The 20,189-nt window shown below is 34.1% G+C and overlaps 1 protein-coding gene across 6 annotated transcripts in view; it reads right to left on the bottom strand.

The window, feature by feature from the left end:
* TOGARAM1 (TOG array regulator of axonemal microtubules 1) overlaps nt 1-20,189 on the bottom strand; it is a 76,465-nt gene that overhangs the window by 30,315 nt on the left and 25,961 nt on the right. For 2 of the 6 annotated variants that reach the window (XM_026000769.2, XM_026000771.2), the window contains 7 exons: nt 19,154-19,416; nt 16,359-16,591; nt 13,577-13,674; nt 9,394-9,546; nt 3,997-4,095; nt 2,604-2,779; nt 1,778-1,931 (listed from right to left, as the gene is read on the bottom strand). In XM_026000769.2, the coding sequence (XP_025856554.2) occupies nt 1,778-1,931; nt 2,604-2,779; nt 3,997-4,095; nt 9,394-9,546; nt 13,577-13,674; nt 16,359-16,591; nt 19,154-19,416 (1,176 nt within the window). The remainder of the gene's footprint in view (nt 1-1,777; nt 1,932-2,603; nt 2,780-3,996; nt 4,096-9,393; nt 9,547-13,576; nt 13,675-16,358; nt 16,592-19,153; nt 19,417-20,189) is intronic. The other 4 variants (XM_026000772.2, XM_072761483.1, XM_026000774.2 and 1 more) reach the window with 2 other exon arrangements.

Here is a 20,189-nt window from a genome sequence, read left to right as displayed (position 1 = left end):
TGAGAATACAGAATTTTTTTTTAAATTTTTATTTATTTATGATAGTCACACACACACAGAGAGAGAGAGAGAGAGAGAGAGAGAGAGGCAGAGACATAGGCAGAGGGAGAAGCAGGCCCCATGCACTGGGAGCCTGACGTGGGATTCGATCCCGGGTCTCCAGGATCGCGCCCTGGGCCAAAGGCAGGCGCTAAACTGCTGCGCCACCCAGGGATCCCGAGAATACAGAATTTTTTTAAAAAATATTTTATTTATTTATTCATGAGAGAGAGAGAGAAAGAGAGAGAGGCAGAGACACAGGCAGAGGGAGAAGCAGGCTCCATGCTGGAAGCCCAATGTGGGATTTGATCCCAGGATTCCAAGATTACACCCTGAGCCAAAGGCGGATGCTCAACCACTGAGCCACCCAGGCGTCCCGAGAATACAGAATTTTAACAAGTTTTCTAAACTTCTTGCATTACAAAAGAAATACAAACTAGGATAAATCAGTCATCTAGTTCAAATCTCTTTTACATTTATCTTTGAGAGCTATTAAGTATGTTGTCCAAGATCACATTTATATATTTATTTTTTTCTAGATTTTTTTGTTGTTGTTGTTGATACCTAGACTTCAGACCCAACATAAATTTTAAAATGTTTATGATAGTTCGGTTTACTCTTCAGTAACATTAAACAATAAACAAAAATAATAAGCAATAATTCTTTTTTTTTTTTAATATATGATAGTCACACAGAGAGAGAGAGAGAGAGAGAGAGAGAGAGGCAGAGACACAGGCAGAGGGAGAAGCAGGCTCCATGCACCGGGAGCCCGACATGGGATTTGATCCCAGGTCTCCAGGATCGTGCCCTGGGCCAAAGGCAGGCGCTAAACCGCTGCACCACCCTGGGATCCCAGCAATAATTCTTAATGTTTATTATAGTTCATGTGATTTTTTAATTTCAATCTCTCTGATTTTTCCAAGTTGCTACTACACCTAAGACCTATTTAATATTTTTAAAAATAGCACTGAAAACATGGAAGTCACTCTTCGACAGGTACAGAGAACCCAGTAAGTACAGAACAGCAGGTTGAATAAGTGATAAATACAATGCTTTTTTTTTAAAATCACGATCTAATATAAATCAACTTCACAATTTCTTTTAACCTCAGCTATAAAATGGGATACCACTTCCTAGTGAAACAGGACTATTTGTAGGGAGTACAGAGGAGACTTTTGAGATAATCTGGATCTTTGAGATAATTTGGATATTTATAGAGGCAGAATATTGAGGCCTATTTCCAGGTTACAAAGTTCATTAAAAGGCAGGCCTGATAATTATGAAGCCAGGTCTGTTTACTGACTCCTACTAGTTTAGTGCTCTTTTCATCACAAACGCAATTAACCATACGGTTCTCTTCAGCTTAACCAGCATTTGTGACAGTATTCTTTATATTTAAATAATTTACTTACCTGAATCTGAAAATACTAAAGATGGTGACCTTTTTAAATAAGTTCCCCCTTTCAATGGAGGCCTGAGGACAATATTTTCTAAAGGGGAACTCTCATTTTTGATATTCCCACCTCATCTCCAAAAATATTTAAGTCTAAAAGGGAGAAAAACAATCAACTTCCTTTTTATGAGAAATAGTATTTATTATAATAGAAGATACTGGGTCTTGCAAATTTCAGTGTTATAGTTCAACATATTGCATTATTAGCCTTCAGTTAAAGCACAGGTACACGATCTTTAGAATATTATCAGTTAAAAAACACACCAAAAGTTAAATTACACTTACTTTCAGATGTCATTTTCTCAGTTCCTGTATGTTTCATTCGCTCCCAGGAATTCTGTTCCTTCTTTTCACAATCTTTAAGGTCAAAAAGTTCTTTTTCCTCTTTTCTCTTTTGTCTCATCTTGTCATAAGTAGATTTTGAAATAGAAATTTTAATCTGAATGAAAAAGTTGAAATATCTGAAAGTATTCAGGGAGTTTGACATTTAAAATAACTATCTTTATCTCAGAAAACTTTATATAAAGTGTCTACATATAAAAAAATAAACTATAGGGGATCCCTGGGTGGCGCAGCGGTTTGGTGCCTGCCTTTGGCCCAGGGCGCGATCCTGGAGACCCGGGATCGAATCCCACGTCGGGCTCCCGGTGCATGGAGCCTGCTTCTCCCTCTGCCTGTGTCTCTGCCTCTCTCTCTATCTCTCTGTGACTATCATAAATAAATAAAAAAATTAAAAAAAAAAAAATAAACTATACATTTTTTAGCCCTTATTTCAGGATTCCAAAATTAAATTACATAGCACTAATATCGTAACTAAATTTGTGCTTGAGGATACCAGTCTGTTAGTCCTAGAGTGTCCTAGAAGATTGTTGAATATGTACATACATACATATATATATATAAAGTACATGTATAGTATAAAATACACTAGATATTTTATACCAGAATGAGAATGTATTTGCTGGAAAGATGAATAATCCATTACTTAAATGATTAAGGATCAGAAATTTCAATTATCCTGAGATTTTAAAAATTTTAATCAAAACACCTTCACCCCAAATCTGATGAACATAGGCTTCAGTTTATCCTAATAATCAGCAAATAACCTTACATCTTTTTCATTCTCAATATCAATACATGATGGAATACTTTGCTGGACTGCTCTTCCATAAATTCCTGATGGTGGTTCAATGCTTTGTTTAACTGAAAATGTATCTCCATTTTCCACAGAAGGTATTAGTGATTGGCTGCAGGCCGCTGGTGCTGAATTTGGACTTCCAAATACACCTGAAATTAACCAACCATCAAATTGCCATTAAGTATTTATGTGATGTCACTTTGATAACAAAGTTAAACACAAGGCTCTTGACTTTAAGAAATAAATAATATAATTAGCAAGAAAAACATGTTAAATAAAAAATATAAAAACAAATACCCTAACAGGACAACCACATAGGAGGTATCACTGGCCATTTCACAATATTAAATGAGAACTACATATTGCAATAATTAGTTCACATGAAGGAAAGGTTGGTATGAGCTGGGTGTTTAAAATGATTTCAAGGAGCAAGGATTTGAGCTGGGATTGGAAGACACAATGGATTTGGAAGGTAAGTGAAGAAGGAGGGGACATCCTATGAGATGGGAATGCTTACAAGCAGAGCTGAACAAATATAAAGCATGTATGTGAAGTAAATAACTTAGTTTGGTTGGGTACAAGGCAAACAGAGGAATAACAGAAACTAAGTTTGCAAGGATAGGTTGAAGCCAAACTGAGAAGGGTCTCAAATTAAATTCATGAGACTCTACCAAACAATTAAGAAAGCTTTCCAAGCATTTCTTTCTATTCCACTGTATTTACCAAAAATAAGATGTGTATCTTCAACGTCTATCATCACATTTTAGTTTTTTTATTAAAAATGAAACTAATTGAGATGTGGTAATTAATGATGGGGAAAACTTTCACAATGTATGTGGATATCAAATAATCATTTTAAATGCTTACAATTTTATTTGTCAATTATACTTAAAGTTTAAAAGAAAAAAGTTTTATTTGCAAATACATTGTTCCAAAGGTCCCCTAGCCCTCCAAAATATATATAACAAGTGTTAATTTTGATTTGTCTAGGCTCTATGGAAAATAATAAAATTATATTAATTACTAAGCTGATAAATGATAAATAAGGGCTATTATTTGAACTTAAAATATGATAAAACTGTCTTAGCTATCCTAAAAAGATCTTAGAAGTACCTAGACTGAAGCTGTCACATAATACATCGCTCTGAAAATTACTAACATCAATTTACTGTTAGGTTAGAAGACAGAAATGTAAAATTAAGTACTCACTTCTAATTTTTTCAATATAATGATTTTTAAAAAAGAAAGTTCTAATAAAAAAAGTTCTAATCAACACTTGAATCACACTCTTCTCTGTTTTTAATGATATCCTTTGCTTATGTGCGGAGAACACATATGATTAACAAGCTAAATAACTTGGAAATACCTTTTCCAACAACAACTACTGAGTCTTCTGGGAAGGTATTTGTGGATGTGAAGTCAAAACTGGGAATTTGCTGTAAATTTGATGATGACCCTGTAAATGCTTAAAAAAAAAACAAAAAAAAACCAACATTTAAAAATTGTTATTATATAGTATTTTAGGATGTTGTAACATGTCCTTTAAAACAGAAATTTTATTTCATATACAAATTCTACAATTTACAATTTATTTGTTCACACTTACTTAGTAATTCAATAAATACTTGAAATTAGAGGGGATCCCTGGGTGGCTCAGTGGTTTAGCACCTGCCTTTGGCCCAGGATGTGATCCTGGAGTCCTGGGATCCCATGTCAGGCTCCCAGCATGGAGCCTGCTTCTCCCTCTGCCTCTTTATGTCTATCATGAATAAATAAGTAAGATCTCTTTAAAAATAAAAAAATAAAGAAATTAGAATACCTCGTATGGACTAGGCAGTAGAGAAAAAAGAAATCTTTCCCCTAAGGAGTTTACACATGCCAAAGTTAAGAATGAAAAACGTACATAATAATCACAGAATGATAACTGAGCAACAAAAGGGTAACCGTAACCATGAAGGAAAACCTCTGACTTCTGAAAACAGACCAAGTCAATCTCACAGCAATCTGTACTTTTCTAGTAAAAAGTACAGATTAACTTTCACCTCAGTTTGTGATTATTTATTTAATTATTCTACTACTAGACTGTAAGCTCTATGGAGATAGGGCCCATTTCTGGTTTTGATTATCATTCTTTTCCAGAGCCTCTTAGTAGGGCATATAGTAAGTATTCAATAAATATGTTAGATGAATGTTAGAAGAAAAAAAAAAGCAAAATATAATTAAATTAGGGTCAACAAATAGAAACCTCAGGTAGCCTCAATGGTGGTCAGTGACAAAGGAAAGCCTATCTAAGTAAATGGAACAATTTGCTCAACATCCATCCGCAAACATAAAGTGTATACATAGTCTGTCAAGAGATGACTGAATAGGGATCCCTGGGTGGCGCAGCGGTTTGGCGCCTGCCTTTGGCCCAGGGCGCGATCCTGGAGACCCGGGATCGAATCCCACGTCGGGCTCCCCATGCATGGAGCCTGCTTCTCCCTCTACCTATGTCTCTGCCTCTCTCTCTCTCTCTCTGTGTGACTATCATAAATAAATAAAAAAAATAAAAAAAAAAGAGATGACTGAATAATTAGACAAACCTCATGAGGAAATATATAAAGAACATGTAATCTTTAAGTAGTTTAATTTCATTTATCACAGAAGCTGATATAACTAGTCATTTTAAATGTTACTTCTACTTTTTACACTTTATTTTCTTGTAAACAAAGAAAATCTGAAAGAATGTTGCTCATTGAGTCTCAATTCTAAAATACAAAGAAAAAATAAGCTTAAAAGACTCTTGACGTATAAACTACTTTTATATAACTTTTTTGTTACTTCTATCTCATTCATCCAAATAGAGAAAAAGAGAATATTAATTTATAACAGCTAGTTTGCTAACACTCCAAGCAACATCACTAATCATTTCTCAAGTCATTAACTAGGGCTCTACATTTGTATGTAGAAAATGGGCAGGTTCACACACTGGAGGAAAACACTGCTTTGTATACAAGAATCTATAGCACTCATGCACTCCAGAGCAGAGAGTCTGCACGTTAACTCATTTGTCTTTCCTTGAAACTAAATCCTTAGGCTGCTCGGATCCTCCTCATACTTCAAAGCAGTGTCTGTCTCTAAAATTGGAAGCAAAACTTACAAATCTTGGAAGCATTTGGGTGCAGCCACACTTTGTTTTTAGGAGATCGTGCCAGAGATGCTGAGAAGCATTCCCAGGTTCCTGAACTGTGTTTAGGACTGTGGGACGTGCTGTGCCAGGCCTCCAGGGACAGAGGCCCCCCACGAGTTCTTTCACACACTTAGAGTGTGTTTATGATTTGCAGGCCCTCTGAAGAGTGGGTGGAGGGGGGCAGCTCAGGAGCCCCTCTTGCCTTGGCCAAAGGGGATACATTCTTTTCTATTAGATTCTGATTGAGGGTAGTCGTTGCATTCTTGGATCAGTGTATTTCAGCTTCACTGGGTGATAAGGGGGGGTTTCAGTTCTTTTTTTTTTTTATACATTTATTTTTTATTGGTGTTCAATTGCCAACATATAGTTCAGTTCTTTATAGTACTCATCACTTCCTGAAATATTTTGTTTTTCAAAAACAAAAAAAGACTACTGCTCACCTTCTCCTTTAGAATGTAAACTCTAAGAAGGGAGATTATTGTCTGTTTTCTTCCCTGCCTTGGGCACCCCATAGTTAAGAACTTAAAGAACATATAGTGAATGTCTACAAAATAAACCAAGGTATCTTGATGGTTCAAAAAAAAAAAAAAAAAAAGAAAATGGGCAGGTTCAAAGGAACAACCAGCAGAGGAGTGGAATGGGAAGAAGTGGTTCTGAAAGCTAATCAATCCTTTTTTGTTTTTTTAAAATATTTTAATTATTTATTCATTAGAGACACAGAGAGAAAGAGAGAGAGAGAGGGAGAGAGAGGCAGAGACACAGGCAGAGGGAGAAGCAGGCTCCATGCAGGAGCCCAATGTAGGACTCAATCTTGGGACTCCAGGACTACGCCCTGGGCCAAAGGCAGGCGCTAAACTGCTGAGCCACCCAGGGATCCCCAAGCTAATCAATCCTAAAACTGTCTGGGGTTTCTTGCAAAATGAATCCATTCACATATACCATCCATTGCTGATATTTCTTTCAGAAGTTGTTTTATTCCCTTTAACACTGCACTCAAAATTCATTTTAACCTGATTATTCAAGGATGCAATGTTTGAATGACTGTATCCAAGGCTACATTGTTAGTTTGGGTTGGCTCATCACCATTTCATTCATTTAACATGTGACAACAGACACCATTACATGCAAAGCCTAACAGGAATATAAAGATGACCATATCTTTACTTCTAATTTATACTATTATACTATTAATACTTTTAATTTATATTATTTATACTATTATTTGAACTTAAACTATGATAAAACTGTCTTAGCTATCCTAAAAATATCTTAGAAGTACCTAAACTGCAGCTGTCACATAATATATCTCTCTGAAAATTAGTAACATTAATTTACTGTAGGTTAGAAGACAGAAATGTAAAATTAAGTACTTTAGGCCAGTTAAGTGGGGAAAGCTTTCTGAAGAAATGGATTTCAAGCCAGTATCCAAAAGCCCACATGATGTGAACCATTAAGATTGGAAACTGTATTTAGGCCAACCGCACATGCTAACTAAGAAAACTTCTAGTATTAAGAATGCCAGAGATGGGATCCCTGGGTGGCGCAGCGGTTTGGCGTCTGCCTTTGGCCCAGGGCGCAATCCTGGAGACCCGGGATCGAGTCCCACGTCGGGCTCCCGGTGCATGGAGCCTGCTTCTCCCTCTGCCTGCGTCTCTGCCCCTCTCTCTCTCTCTGTGTGTGTGACTATCATAAATAAATAAAAATTAAAAAAAAAAAAAAAGAATGCCAGAGCACGGTGAATGAAAAGAGGAGTGAAAGAAAGTTAAGCTGAGGCAAGATTAATAAGGGTTTTAAAAATTATGCCACAGAGCACAAAATTTATTCTGTGGGAATTGGGAACTACTCAAGTAGTTCCATATTGAGTATGGAGATGGTAACTATATTTCAAAAAGCTAATTCTGGAAGGGTATGCAGTATGGAGTAAAAAATGGATAAAATAAGAGGCAAGATATCTTAACAGAAGGCTATTGCAATTAACCAGGAAAGAAGTAATGAAGGCACAGATTAAACAGAACTGGCAGGATGGGTCATTGCCTGAACTTGGAGAGTAAGGAGAAGTAGACAAAGATGACTCTAAAGTTGTAAGTCCCCATAACTGGGAAAACGGTAATGCTACTAATAAAAATGAAAACAAAGGAAGAAGAGCAGGCCTGGAAAGGAAGGTAAGTTTGGTTTTTAAACATGTTCATTCTTATTGACCAGACAGATATAGTAGGTATTTGGTTTAGAATTGGAAGTCTGAGTGTGAAGCAATTTTCTCGAGTAGAAATAACTGCTGGTCAAAAGATAAAATATTACTATGGTTCAAAAAAAAGGGTGCACTAGTAGTGAATGAACATATTTAGCAATTATTTCAAAATAGTTTTTAAAAAAATAAATTAAGGGGATCCCTGGGTGGCTCAGTGGTTTAGTGCCTGCCTTCGGCCCAGGTGTGATCCTGGTGTCCCGGGATCAAGTCCCATGTCGGGCTCCCTGCATGGAGCCTGCTTCTCCCTCTGCCTATGTCTCTGCTTCTCTCTCTCTCTCTCTCTCATGAATAAATAAATAAAATCTTTAAAAAGAAAAAAGAAAATTAAAAAATTATATGTTAGGGTTTGAGTCATACCCTCTTTACATGAGAAATAAAATATGTATATAAATAGGAAAAGAACTTTGTCATTCTCTTTTGTAAAAACAGTAAGAGAAGAAACCTTCCACAAAGAACAGATACTAAATTATATCATGGATGAAACTTTAAAATCTTACAAAAAAAAAAAAAAAGAAAATCACCCCAGCAACTTCCCTTTACTTAATTTATTTCCACAAAAAATACATGTGTCCTAAAATGTCTGACTGCCTACACATATATATATGACTTCAGATGATCAGAAATAATAAAGTTGACCTATTACACTCACAATTGCTACATATAAGAAAATGACAGTTCCTTACAGTTACTAGATTAAATACTTAAATACAGTGACTTCTAATTACACTGTTTAGATATTTATACCCTTTAAAATAACTTCCTCTTTACCCTAAGGATAAGTTTTAAAAATGTATATAATAGGATCTCTGAAAAAATGGACAGAGCAGTCACAGAAGAGTTAATTGCTACACTAAATTTAAAGAAAAAAAAAAAGAATGTAAATTATTAATAATGGTTAGTGATAATAAAGAAGCCTTCCCCGGTTCTACCACAGGAAAACTATATTTGTGTTTCCACAGTTTTATTCCATGGTTACAATCTAAGTAGGCATCTGGGCTTTATTTATTTACATGATTTTCCTGCCCCATTTTAGTGGTAAAATGTCTTGTAAAACGTGTGTGTATATAATCTGAGGAGGTAGAGGTCAGAAGAAATTCCCTAGTTTTAATCTTTCAGGTAATCACCCCCTGCTTTGGCTTTTCAGGCCAGTCCATTAACCAATACATGAACCTGTATGTTCTATTTGGCAAAATTATTGAAGCAATGACACATCAGCAGAAGGGTAAGAAAAATCTCAAAACTGAGAAATCTCAGTTTATTGGCATGCTTAGTGAGATACTCTGAGACATTTAATTCAGGATTTAGAGACATTCAATCTTAAAAATTAACCTGTGAAATTTACTAACCTTTTGTATGTTTATAATATCTTGGGTGTTCTTTATTTTGTATTTTGAAAACACTAGGTGAAATGTCATGGGACCTATCATCTTCAAAATCACCACATCCAAACCCATAGTTCATACGTTGACCAATTATGCTTACATTGGATGTTGTAATCCCTATAAAATAAAATACATTAAAATATTTATGTATGTATGTAAATATTTGAAAAATGATTCAGGTAATATTACAGATAGGTGCATATCTCCCTTTTAAATCTACCTTGCCTTATAAACTTTTAAAGAGGTCAGTGACATAATATTAGAAATTATAACATTATAGTAATTTAAAGTTTTATTTTAAATTTTGTTATACCTTTTACTAGCAGTTAAGAACATTTTTATTATTAGCTATATCTAAAACATTTTATAAAACAGGCTTTAAAATTACAATGAAATACAAAATTCAGTGTTTGGAAGAAATAATCAAATATAAATATATTTAAAATGATAGGCATTTAATGTTTAAATGACATATGAAACTTTAGAGCAAAAAGATAAATTTATAAATCTAGAATTTTTAAACTCTATCCTGAGAGATATTCCATTTCTCTATTTCCTCCCACTCTTGTGTAATGGGTCTATAGCGGTCTAGCTGGTGAAGGAGTATACTATACAATGACTGAGGTCAGAATCTAGAATCATGCCTCCTGGCTTTAAATTATAGTGTTGCCACTTAAACTGCTGAGAGAACCTGGGCAAGACACTTAATTTTATTTGTAAAATGGGGATGATATATTACCTCTTTCAGAATCACTGTGAGGATTAAGTGAAGAAAATACATGTAAAGGCCTAGCATAGTGTCTAGCATACTGTAAATACCCATGTAAATGTTATATTCCTAACTAAAAATAAATCAGGGCACGTAAGTGGTTTAATCAGTTAAGCATCCAACTCCTGATTTTGGTTCAGGTCATGATCTCAGGGTGTTGAGACTGAGCTCTGCATCAGGCTCCATAATCAGCAGGAATGTGCTTGAGATTCTTTCTCTCTCTCTGCCCCCCTGCCCATCGCCCAAAATAAATAAATAAATCTTAAAAAAATAAAAACCCTAACGTGAGCTTCCTTTTAACAACATAATAAATTTTAATCTTCATTTGAATGTTTCAACTGACTACCCTATACCAATACTTTGAAGCTATTAAAACCACAAAATATCTACCTACTAAATGGAAAATCCTACATGATATACATTTAAGTCACCATCTATTTACATATATATATATAGCTCCTACAAATAGCATTACTTAATAATGACAAAATGCAATTTGTTCTTAATATTATTGTAGTTGTTTTTTTTTTTAAATAAAAATAGGATCGTTGGGAGAAGGGGTGGCTGGTGGCAGCTGGGCAACAGAGGATTGCAGAGTAAAAGGCACTGAGTCAGTTCAAAGAGGGTCAAAAAATACCTAGTGTTAAATGATAGCTTCTGGGAGTAACATATCTATACACTCTTCTTAGTTTTGATAGTTAATTCGTAAAGGTAGCCTCATAAAGATACTGGCTTTGGGTGCAAACGCTTTCTGTTAATAATTGGTATTATTAATCCGATGCTACAGGAAAAAAGTTTAGATAACATAATTCAGGAGATTTACTTATATAAATTACTAATAGCACATTTATCTGTGTTCTATACTAGGTAGTGGTGGATTAGATGTGGAAATATTATTGGAAATGATGATATAAAGACAAATTCAACTTATAGTTTTTACATAACTATTTTTTATTTTGGTTTCATATAGTCTTTATTCTAAGCATTACCATTTTTATGATTTGCCAATTAAATGATAAATTTGTAGGAATCATATACTTACTAAAAACAAAACCCTATCCCACAAAAACAGAAAATGTAAACCCAAGTTTATAAAATCATAAACCATTAGCCATTTTGGCTAATGTATATGTAAAATGTAAAAACCATTTACATTTTGAGGGCATAATTAAATTTAACCAAGAATATCTCATAGTGAACTCAATAGTAAGTTTCCAAAACTTAGAAATACTTATTTGTTAAAAACACAGATTTCTAATTCTGAAGATCGATTCATTAGTTGTGAGTTCCCAGAATCTGTGTTATAAGTATCCCTGGTGATTCCTAGGACTAGGCAAGTTTGAGTAATACTAAATATTAGACAAGTTTGGCAAACACTAAATACTATATATAGAAGTATGTACTGGCTTAAGAACTTTTTCACACTTCACTAAAACAAGTGACTTACTAGTACAGGGCAAAACTCAAATCTAAGTTTTCTAAATCTATTCTTTTCTAATTCCAAAGATATTCTTCCAATAAAAGGCTCCACTTTTGTAAACAAGACACAGCCTACCATAACTTATATATTTATAAAGTTATTAATAATTTACTATAATAATCAGGCTTTTAAAAGGATTAAAGAATAAGTTTATATGTTATGTGTCTTCTCCTGTAAGAGAATACCAAATGTTCACTATGCATTAGGTGCTTATACTTATATGTTTATTACCCCTTCTCACAGTTTACATTACCAAATGAGGGAACTGAGTTTCAAAGCAGTTAAATAACTTGCTCAGCTCATGAATATGGCCAAATTGGGATTCTAGCTGGGGTCTTTCAGACTCCAAAGCACATATACACTGTCTTCCTGTGCCTAGATTAACTAACTCTTTGTGGAACAATAGGTTTGTGGAAGCCAATATATTAGGCACGCATGGTTGAATGAAACATTCATGATTATGAAGGCACTTGGTAGGTAATAAGAGGTAAATAATCTCTGGGAATCTGAGAGTCGAAAATAGTAAAATAATGGTAATATCACTATAAAGATGTCAGTGCAAAATATAATGATATCACAAAAGAGATAATAATCAATTTTGTTTGTGAATGGGAAAGGTTTCCAGAGAAAGCAACTGAACTGTTTTTACAGCTTAATCAAGTGTGTGTGGATTCCAGATTTCACCCAGAAGAAATGGTACGTGCAAGTGCAAAAAGAGAGGAAACGGTACTTAAAATGGTCTGATTTAACTGGAATACAAAAATGCAAAGAAGGGACTAAAATATGAGGCTGGAGAGGTAGACAAGGACAGATCAAAGAAGAATGTCCAAAAAAAAAAAAAAAAAAAAGAATGTCCTAAGTAAATTAAGGCTGGACAACACAGTCTGACTTGCATTGTGGAGAATGGATTATAGAGAATGAAACTGAAGCTGGAGAAAAATCTTAGGAAGCTAGGAAGGTAAGAAACGAGTAAAAGTGATAGTGGAGACTAAAAAGAGGAGATGAAATTAAGACATACTTAGGAGCAAGAAATTTAAAAATCTTAATAGACAATTAAATACATACATATATATATTTTAGAGAGGAAATTATAATGTAAGGTAGAGTAGCCTTAAAGTCATTAGGACTTTTATACTGAGATCATGTGAAAATAAATTCCAATTTGTGATATAATTCACTCATAATCCAATACAGTTTTACCAATCATAAAGAAGAATCACAGACAGTTCCCATCCTAAATAGATCAGAATCCAAATATTTTCCAATAACTAAGTCTATTCTTTTTTACATTTTTAAAATTTAAATTCAATTTGCCAACATATAGTATAACACCCAGTGCTCATCACATCAAGTGCCTTCCTCAGTGCCTATCACCCAGTTACCCCATCCATCCCCCCACCCATAACTAAATCTATTTTCTGAAAAATTCTATGTTAGAGACTGCCAAGTTAGTTCACAAAATTCTTAACAAGATACAAATGAACTTAACTACTAGTTAAGTGTTGTTTTTAAAACAAATTGTCTTTTGTGATGCCTAGTGGCTTCCAAACTATGCTGCATATTAGAATCATCCTGAGGGTTTTCAAAACTCTGGCAGCCAGGTCACATTCCATATCAATTAAACCAAAATGTCCAGATGGAAAAGCCAGGGATAGGTACACCTATGGGCTTAAAGGGGGATCCATTATTTAGGTAAATATTTTTACTTCCAAGAACAATACAATACCTATTCTTGCTTTTTGGCAAGTATAAGGCCTTTTAAGGAGTTGAAAAGATGATTAGTCTTAACTGGTAACTACAAAAATTCTACATCTGAAATGTATTTTTTTTTACCATTTTTGATATTATTTAAAAATCATACTGTTTATAAATCACATTTTAAAAAAGTTATAAAATACCTGCAGTGAGGCTTTGGTCTATTTCAGAGTTTTTATTCTTTGCAGAAGAAAGTCTTGTTGGACAAGGTTTTTTTCCAAATGTTGGAAATATATCTGACCTAGAATGAAACAACGTAATTTTAATAAGCTTTTAAGGCCTAAAGCTAATTCAACATTCTTATATAGTAAGGCAGGAGCATTATAAAAAACTATAGCTAAAAACATTTATTGGTATTCCTAGTTCACTTTTTGAACTCTCAACCATTTAACATATAAGCAGTTCTTAATTATTCATGAGAGGATTGCCAAAGGCAGGGAAGATTCTCCAACTTGTACTTTATAATCTTTTGTTGGGTCCAAAAAAAAAAAAAAAAAAAAAAACTGATCCAAAGAAAGTTCATTCTGAAACTAAAGCAAATGATTCCTATGTATCTACTATACTATCTTTCCTTATAGGTAATAATGCAAAAAAAGAGACTTGACTACACTATATATTAGAGATAAGCAACAAGTAGGTTGATTAGCAAATGCCACTTTCTTCCTGGATTATTCTTTTAAACTTCCCTGACATTATAAAGACCTACAGGCTTTTTTTTTTTTTTTTTCCACAAAGAAAGCAACTGAAGAATGTTAAATCTGAATGTAAAGAAACTTTTAAATTAATTAAGCATTGTAATATCAAAAAGACAGTGATGGATATTACAAAGAGATTTTACAAAGGAGTATATTTCTTAGTAGTTGGGTAAGCATATTTGTTAATTGGCCTAGTGAGAAGTCAGTGCTAAATATTTTTAAAGAATAATTTCTCAGGGATCCCTTGGGTGACTCAGCGGTTTAGTGCCTGCCTTTGGCCCCGGGCATGATCCTGGAGTCCCGGGATCGAGTCCCACGTCGGGCTCCCTGCATGGAGCCTGCTTCTTCCTCTGCCTGTGTCTCTGCCCCCCTCTCTCTCTGTGTCTCTCATGAATAAATTAAATCTTAAAAAAAAAAAGAATAATTTCTCTAGAATTGATGACAAGTTTTTAGTCAATTTACATTTATACTATGTATCTGACTTGAATGAAAGAAAATACTTTAATCTCTAGAAAAGTGGTTCTCAAGAGTTTTTCCTTTCCAACCCACTTAAAGATGAAAGCTCCACATGAGGTAGTACTAGCTCTCTTTGCCATGATTTGTAAGGCAAGATGCAAGCTGGATAAGAATAACTGTTTTAAATCTATTAAATTTAATGTGGAAATATGAAATTCATTAAAGGTAATTTGGTCCAGAAATGAGGGTATATTGAACTCTTTCTTACAGAGTTCAGTATCTAAGGGAATAATTCCATGAGACAACATAGGGAATAGCAAATTCTAAATATTATAGTATAAAATGAACTTTTCTACCCAGCTGGGTTCCAAATTATTTATAGGACCTTACAGCTGTAGGAGTATTTAACATAAAATTTCACATTCATAGAAGATAAAGGAAGGACTTTAGGTCTAAAAGATAAATACCTATTTCAAATGTCTGGTAACTAAACATAAATGTAGTCACTTCACTAGCCCATGTAGCTGTTCCAAATTAATTTTGTAAATATACTGCATTATTTTACCCAGGTAATTACAACAAAGTAATTTCCAGTAAGAAAACTTTCCAACTGTAAAATAAGCTGCTACTTAAGTTAAAAATGTAGAGATTGGTTCAGGATAAAATCAAAGGAAAATAAAGTTAAAAAGACTGACAACAACAAAATAAAAATAAGACTAGACTGACAACAACAAATATAAACAAGGATGTGAAACAACTGGAACTCTCTTACTTTGCTAGTGAGAGTATAAAATTGCACAAGTATTCTGGAAAACTGTTCAGCAGTTATTTAAAAAGATAAATTCTATGACCTAGCAATTCTACTCTTAGGTTTTTGTCCAAAATAAAAAAGGAAGATATTCCCCAAAATCCTAGAATAGAGTTACAGAAATTCTCAGAAATCAAGGTGGGATCACTGTTTAAGACTTAGAGGTCACTGAGGTAATCTGGAAAAGTTTGGTGAACTGCTATACTAAAAATTCTTTGTCAGTTGTGGGGCAGTCAAGACTCTAATTTGAGAACTGCAATAAAGAGGCTTCTGGGAAAGCTGCAAAAGCTATGGCATGGAATCCTAACCTTCTAATAGAAAATGTAACAACAAAATGTAAGAAATAGCGAGGTAATAGCTGGGTAGAGTTTATCTAACCAATTACAGGAAATTGGTGCTGAGTTTTCAATGAAAGCAGTAATATCAGGTATAGCTTTACTGCAAAAGATTCTATGATCCAGAACAGAGCTAAAGAACTCAGAATATTGGGCAGCCCCGGTGGCGCAGCGGTTTAGCGCCGCCTGCAGCCCAGGGTGTGATCCTGGAGACCCTGGATCGAGTCCCACGTCAGGCTCTCTGCATGGAGCCTGCTTCTCTCTCTGCCTGTATCTCTGCCTCTCTCTCTCTCTGTGTGTCTCTATGAATAAATAAATAAAATCTTAAAAAAAAAGTCAGAATATTAGGGTAAATCTTAGGCAGGAGAACAAATAGGGCTTGGGGAATATGGGCTCATGTTATTGTAGGTGCTCTAAGTTGCACTAAAGGTTGTGTTCTCTCTCTCCATCTGTTCCAAGCGAAAGCCATGCAAGACAGTATCTGTAAATTTTTCCACTGTCTTTTAAATGTACTTCAACATTTTAAAACCTAGAATATACATAGTTTTAAAGTTTTTTTCAAATATGATATTAGGGGTCAGACTACAAATTAAAGATTGGCATTAATTTAACATGTCAAAAAATAAAATACATTATTCTCTTCCCCTGGGGAGTTGTAGACAGAGAAGAAGTCAATGATTCTTGGCTGTAAACTCCACTTTCACTGTAAGAGCTGATGTTTGGAGAGGAAGATCGAGATGGTGAGTCCATAATCAAGTCGAGCTTAATTGCTGAATCAGGGCTTTCAAGATCAGAAGTACTGCCACTCAGTTTTGCTCTTTTCTTAGCTGCACTATTACGAAGGGACCTAAGAGAGCTCTGCATCTAAGAAAAAAATAAAAACAATTAACTTTACAAGACATTTATGTGAGTAAAAGTTATCCTTAGATTTTAAATTCCATTCACTATACCTAGCTAGCCATTCTCCAATCTGGTACTAACAAGATGGATATTAACATATTTGTACAGAGTAAAGATACATATTTTATAAACAACCAATTTATAAACAAGACTGTAAGCGCCTTTAAGAGGAAGGATCTTAAGCTATTATTCACCATGGTATTTCCAGCACTGAGAACAATGACTAATATAATAAAATTTAATTAGTAAAGGACTCATTGAATCAGATGGTAGACATCAGAGTTGAAGTCAGTGAGGTCTCGCTAATCTTAGGGCATTGGTGTATGGATGTGGCCATTTAAAAATTCTGTGAAAAGTAATCAGCTTTATAAAATTTGAAGTTTATATCAAGTTTGTCATTGTTAGAGTTCTGAGAACAACAGATGACTGTATATGACTTATGAAGCCAAGTATTTCTAGAAATGTAGAGTAGAAATTGCCATTGCAAACAAATATATTAAAGTCGGGAATGGAACCTTGAATGAATTAAGGAACCCTGTGCCACCTGGATGGCTCAGTGGTTGAGTGGCTGCATTTGTCTCAGGTTGTGATCCTGGGGTCCTGGGATTGAGTCCTACGTGGGGCTCCCTGCAGGGAGCCTACTTCTCCCTCTGGCTATGTCTCTGCCTCTCTCTGTGTCTCTCATGAATAAATACATAAAATCTTTTTTTTTTTAATTTTTATTTATTTATGATAGTCACAGAGAGAAAGAGAGAGAGGCAGAGACATAGGCAGAGGGAGAAGCAGGCTCCATGCACCGGGAGCCCGATGTGGGATTTGATCCCGGGTCTCCAGGATCGCGCCCTGGGCCAAAGGCAGGCACCAAACCGCTGCGCCACCCAGGGATCCCTAAATACATAAAATCTTAAAAAAAGATTAAGGAACCCAGAAATACATAAACTGTATTTCACTTACATTTTGATTATAACAATTATAGTGGTTGATTCAACTATATGGTCACTTCCCTAGTAAATCCCTGGAAGGTTGAATATTTAAAAATAGTATAGTATTTGACTATTTAAAAATAGTACTATCCTCCTATATTTACCAATAATTATATAAAAGAAATTACCCTTTCAATTATTCACTAAAGAAAAAGGGTTATTTTTAAGATATTATACAAATAACACAAAAATACATAGCATCAGATGAAATTTATGAGTTATGAAGGAAAATGTCTCTTCTAGAACTTTCTTCCCTTTAAATGAATTCTCTTCCTAGTACCAGTGGAATAAAACTAGGAGTCGAGGGGAAAGGAAAGATTTTACATGCAGTCAGAAGTGGGAATGACTAATTAATTCATTAAGAACCAATTTTGGTACACCAGCTTAATGTTAAAGAAATGTCCTTAAAATGAATATGCATTAATATTAATTTTATTAAGCAAACTATCAGTATATGATGCTTACATCTTAAAAACAGGCAAAAATAAAACCACAAAATATCATTGAGTGTTTCAGTTTACATATTTAATGTAAAACACTTTTTTAAACCTGACATCAGGCAGACTAATATGATAAAAAGAAAGCATCTATGGAAATAGTGCATATAGTAGTAGTAACATAGTAACCATATTCCTTCTCTGACATAATTAGTATGTACAGAGTTGTCATATTGGCAATGGATTTTTATAGTATAAATGAAGTAACTGAGAATTCAAAGATGAGTATATAGTATTTCAGTTTCATAAAGATAAACTTGTACGTATACAAAACAGACATACTCAGGAACGTTCAGCATTGTTTCCAATAGCAAAGAATTAGGAATAAGCCAAAATAAATTATGGTTATAAAATAAATATCAAAACATTAATATATTAAAAGTACAAAAACACATAAAACACAAGTTAATGGTGACAGTGGTTGCTTCCAGTGGAGAAGGGGGAGTAACTAGATTGGGAAGGAACTATGTTAGGTTTCATTTATTTAAAAACAGAAAACATGGCAGCCTAGGTGGCTCAGTGGTTTAGCGACGCCTTTGGCCCAGGACATGATCCTGGAAATCTAGGATCGAGTCCCAAGTCGGGCTCCTTGCATGGAGCCTGCTTCTTCCTCTGCCTGTTTCTCTGCACCTCTCTCTCTCTCTCTCTGTGTCTCTCATGAATAAATAAATAAAATCTTAAAAAATAAAAAGAGGAAACAAATATGCAAATTGTTCATTTGGGAGGAATTAGTGTATGAATATATTGCTGTATTACTCATACTTTTAACTTAAAAAGAAATAGTATATGCATAGAAGAAATACTGAAAGGAAACACATTAGATTGTTAATGGCAAATTAGTCTGGGTAGTGGGATTTGGTATGATTAGTTTTCTTCCTAATACTTCACTATGGTTTCTGCATTTTCTATAAGGATCATGCAATATTTTTATAAAAAAACATATTCTGGAATTAAAAAGTACTTGATTTTTCCTTAAATAGAAGCTATTGTATTATAGAAAATTACAAGCATTGAAAAATTATTAAAAATTATTATTTGACTCTAACCTCTTCTTGATCCAAATCTTTATCTTTGATATCTAATTCTGAAAAATCAATCGTAAGACTATCTTTTTCACTCTTCCAAAAATCATCAGGCTCTTTCTTTTTGGGTCCAACTGTGCTTAAGTCAGCTTTATCAGGCAAAAGGCTGATTCCTCTTGGTATGGGAGGGACAGGTTTAGTTCCATTTAGACCTCGTCGGGAAGATGGTGATCTCACCAAGGCAGGTGTAAGCTGAACTGGAGAAAGTTTTTCTTGAGAATTTTCTCCTGCGTGAAAAAAATATATTTTACTTACTTTTTTTTAATTTCAGGGAAGTGGGAGTTATAATTACAAGTGTTTGGAATACAGTATTTTTAAATTAAAAAAAAATATCTTTTATTAGACTGCTATTTAAAATGAGATCAAAGTATCAGTGTCACCTAGCCAAATAAAACAAAAATGAGTCATCAGAAATTCATATTAAATATAAGAAGTTAAATTTCTATTTTTATAGACATTGTCATAACCAGTATTTGTATGGTAAAGTCCACAAGTAAGCCAGAAGGACTATTCTCCTGGCTTCATTTACTTATGTAAGCAACATGTGAATGACTATTATATGCAAAGTAGTAATGCTGGGCACACGGGAGAACAAACTGAATAAACTCTCAGCTTTCAATACAATATTTGATCTTGTAGGAAAGACAAACATAGGAAGAAATTAATGGAGGAAATGAAGGTTTAGTGCTAAGAAAAAGGGATATAACTGACTAACCATGCAACAAATTGACCTAATGGTAATGTTATAAACTGGAACACCAGTGTTACAGCGTAGTTTAAAGGTAGAACATTTCATCTCAGAGGATGGGGATAAGAAAGTATGTGGGATACAAGGGCTGCTTTTAATAGACTTTTTATTTTGAGATTGATCTGTCTTGAATAAATTTAAATGCTAATTTCAATATTTTGGAGAGGGCTCTTGGTAAGAAAATAATATTTTAGTTAACAAATAATAGAAAACCCTTTAAAATAAATTTAACATACACTAAAATTAAAAAAA

This window comes from Vulpes vulpes, chromosome 6, assembly GCF_048418805.1.
Source record: "Vulpes vulpes isolate BD-2025 chromosome 6, VulVul3, whole genome shotgun sequence".
Lineage (NCBI taxonomy): Eukaryota > Metazoa > Chordata > Mammalia > Carnivora > Canidae > Vulpes > Vulpes vulpes.
This window is presented reverse-complemented; position numbering and strand designations above follow the sequence as displayed.